At 41.7% G+C, this 3,710-nt stretch overlaps 1 protein-coding gene across 1 annotated transcript in view; it reads left to right on the top strand.

The window, feature by feature from the left end:
* The window catches only part of LOC106873891 (tectonin beta-propeller repeat-containing protein 2), a 54,450-nt gene that overhangs the window by 40,925 nt on the left and 9,815 nt on the right, over positions 1–3,710 (top strand). The window contains exons 11-13 of the mRNA XM_014921416.2: positions 79–280; positions 1,498–1,587; positions 2,642–2,872. Of these exons, the coding sequence (XP_014776902.1) occupies positions 79–280; positions 1,498–1,587; positions 2,642–2,872 (523 nt within the window). The remainder of the gene's footprint in view (positions 1–78; positions 281–1,497; positions 1,588–2,641; positions 2,873–3,710) is intronic.

Below are 3,710 nucleotides of genomic sequence, written 5' to 3'. Positions count from 1 at the left end.
CTCTCTCTCTCTCTCTCTCTCTCTCTCTCCCTCTCTCTCTCTCTCCCTCTCTCTATTTATCTATCTGTTTACCTCTAGGTTGCCTTTAGTGATTATTTTATGATGGACCCAACAATGACCGACATGATGAGGTCTGTGGCTGAACGACTCGATCCACAGAAGTTGTCCCAATTGCTAATATCTCCAAGAGGGGGCGGACTGATTGCTGCTACGCATGTCGGCACCTGGTTTGTGCCAAGTTATAGAAATGTCATTCAAGTTTGTAAAAGTATCATGCAAGGTATGAATTCTTTGAAAACCATTCTCCCCACTCACCCACTCTCTCTCTCTCTCTCTGTCAAAAATCAATGAGTCTTGTTAATTGTTTGCTGCTCTGAAATATTTCTTAATATATTACTAGGCATCTTGCTGCACCTTTTCTGTATAGATTTCTGTATGCAGTCATGCTAAGATGTCCAAGCCCTACCCATTTTCTGTCTAAACAAAAAACAAAACGAAAAAAAAACACTTCTCCAACACCTGAATATATTCTTCTTCTAAGTTCATACACCATTTGTTTCAAATTTGCCTTTCGTTCATTGAAGATCATCATTATCATCATGTCATCAACATCATATCATTATCATCATCGTCGGTGTCATCATATCAACATCATTATCATATCATCAACATCATATCAACATCATCATCATCATCAGTATCATCATATCAACATCATCATCATCGTCGGTATCATCATATCAACATTATCGTCATCATCATCATCATCGTCATCATCATCATCATCGTCAGTATCATCATATCAACATCATCATCATCATATCAACATCATCATCATCATATCAACATCATCGTCATCATCATAATATTGTCATTATCAACATCATATCATTATCCTCATCATCATCAACCACCCATTTTCCCATGCTGCCATGTTATAGGACGGGCCACTTGCTGTGGCCCTTCATTATCTGACGCACAATAACACAGAAGGTAAATTTACCTTCTCGAGTCATGCCGACTCATAAGGGCTGGTTTCCATGACGTATAAATTCCCCACCTGGACAGACCGGTGTCCCATCCAGGTGGAGAATATTTACACGAAACATGGAAACCAGGACATCATGGCCCTTGTGAGTCAGTATAACTCTAGAAGTTCATTTTACCTTTTTTATTACACAACAACAGAGAAAACTGCCAAAGTTCTGTGGTGCATGTCATGACCACCAAAGCTAGATTCTCTTCCTATCACCTTCTGCTTTACAGCTTGGACTGAGTTAATTTGTTTATGCCACCAGTCTTAGATATCCCCTTCTAACCTATATCAGTTCTTATTCAGAGCTCCTGCCCTCGTACCCAGGTTACCTTCATTCTGGCCTCTGGGGTCCACATCTCCTCCATTTCTTTCATAATATTTCTACCTACATCCTTTTCCTAGAAATGTATCTGGTCCAAAAAGAGATTTAATTACATTGCTTATTGTTGTTTCTCTACCAGGTCATCACTGGACCATAACTCCACCCCTTGGCATGGCTATATCATCGTCTTGGAGATTAGTTAGTGCTGGTGCATACACCGAAGAACATGGTAAGTTAATGTTTTTGAAATGAAGTTGGTGGAATTGAAATTAAGCTTCCTTGAGTAATGTTTTGCTAATTTTCATATAATAAAACCCCTTAAGGTTTTGTATTCACAACCATTAAGTCATAGGGTTCACCACTCTGACTGGGCAATGCATTGTATCCTTGAGCGAAACACTTCATTTTTTTCCATTATTTGCAGCTTAAGACTTTGCTCCCAATGGAACCTAAGTCATCGATGACTTTTCTCCATTGTTCTCAACTCATGACTGTCATTCCTGCTTCTTTCCAGTTGGGTCCCTACATTTTCACCTTTTCCTCCTTTCGGATTTTGCTGTATCACACTATGTTTCCCTAAGGGAAAGCCTTCTCTTCTAGGTCTTGTTGGTTTTGAATTGTAATTTTGCTTTTTCTTTTCTAGATAGGTGTCGTGGCCCTATGCAATCCTATTTTTACCTCTGGGAAGAGACAGTCCATATTAGTCTGGCCTCCAGCATGGGAGGCCCTACCTGGACCTTGCACTCCACTGGCATAGCTCTTGCAGTCATTGAGGCACACAAACCAATACACCACTGCAAGGATTAGATCTTAGTCTGTTCATTACCAGTAGCACCTGGAGATTAGCCATATGATGGACAGGCATCTGATTCAGGGGTCTTGTGCTTTCAGTCTAAACACTTTGAAAATCTAGAAAAGCTCCAGCCTTATAAGGCCATTGGCTCAAGACTGACTCCTGCTATATTGCAAGCATTTGGACATAACCCTCAGTATCCTTCTTCAGACATGTACCTACAGCTGTTATGACTGGACATCATCTTATATCAGTCTCATCACCCTGGAAGGATCACAGACACTATGCTTGCTCCCCTAACTCTTCATTATAATCCTCTTTTTTGCCTGCTTCTTTCTTCATTGTTTTCTCCTTCCCTTTCTTCCTTCCTGTTGTTGTATAACCCCAGGTTAGCCTCCAAGAAGTTGACCTACAGAACACAGTTAATTTAAATGTCTGATCATTATCGATGCCAATGTTGATGTTTACCGTTTTCTTTTCTCACTTACAGAATATATCTGGGCACAGCATGTCAATGGAGAAATGGTGATATTCTCACCGGAAGCTCGTCACTTTAAGATGGTCTCCCAACCTTCAATTACAAACCACTTCATTTGTATTAGTGCCTCCGAAGATTCCCTGTGGGGTCTTGCTACCAATGGAACCATATATGTCCGTAGTGCTGTCCGCAGTACTTGTCCTGAAGGAATTAACTGGGTGCGATTGGATCTAGAGCAGCTAGGTATGCTAACACACCCTTATGTACCCTTACAAATTGCCCTGCAGAATATGTTTTGTACTCATCATCATTGTTTAACATTCACTTTCCATGCTGGCATGGGTTGGACGGTTTGACTGAGGACTGGCAAGCCAGAAGGTTGTACCAGACTCCATTCTCATCTGGTTTCTACAGTTGGATGCCCTTCCTAATGCCAACCACTCCGAGAGTGTACTGGGTGCTTTTTACATGTCACTGGCATGAGGGTCAGGCCAGTCAGGCGGTACTGGCATCGACAATGCTTGAATGGTGCTTTTTACATGCCACCAGCACAAGAGCCATTCAGGCAGTACTGGCAGCGACCACACTCAAATGGTGCTCTTTATGTGCCACCACCAAGGGAGCCAGTCAGGCAGCAGTGGCAACAACCACACTTGAATGGTGCTTTTCACGTGCCATAAAAAGTATTTCATTGATTTTATATAATTTTATTTTGATTCATCATCATCATTTAACGTCCGCTTCCCATGCTAGCATGGGTTGGACGATTTGACTGGGGACTGGCGAACCAGATGGCTACACCAGACTCCAATCTGATCTGGCGGAGTTTCTACAGCTGGATGCCCTTCCTAACTCCAACCACTCTGAGAGTGTAGTGGGTGCTTTTTACGTGCCACCTGCACAGGAGTCAGTCCATATTTTCTTCACATGCCACCAGCACAAGTGCCAGTAAGGCAAAGCTGGAAACGATAATTGACTTAAATCTTATCTGACATATAAAATGCTTGGAGGTTTGTTGATGAAGAATTATATACATTTAGTCTATTTGCATGCTGTTGACATGCCCACAAAGTGATATAAA

The sequence above is a fragment of the Octopus bimaculoides genome, chromosome 11 (genome assembly GCF_001194135.2).
Source record: "Octopus bimaculoides isolate UCB-OBI-ISO-001 chromosome 11, ASM119413v2, whole genome shotgun sequence".
NCBI lineage: Eukaryota > Metazoa > Mollusca > Cephalopoda > Octopoda > Octopodidae > Octopus > Octopus bimaculoides.
Note: the sequence above shows the minus strand (reverse complement) of the source record. Positions and strands in the feature narration are given on the sequence as shown.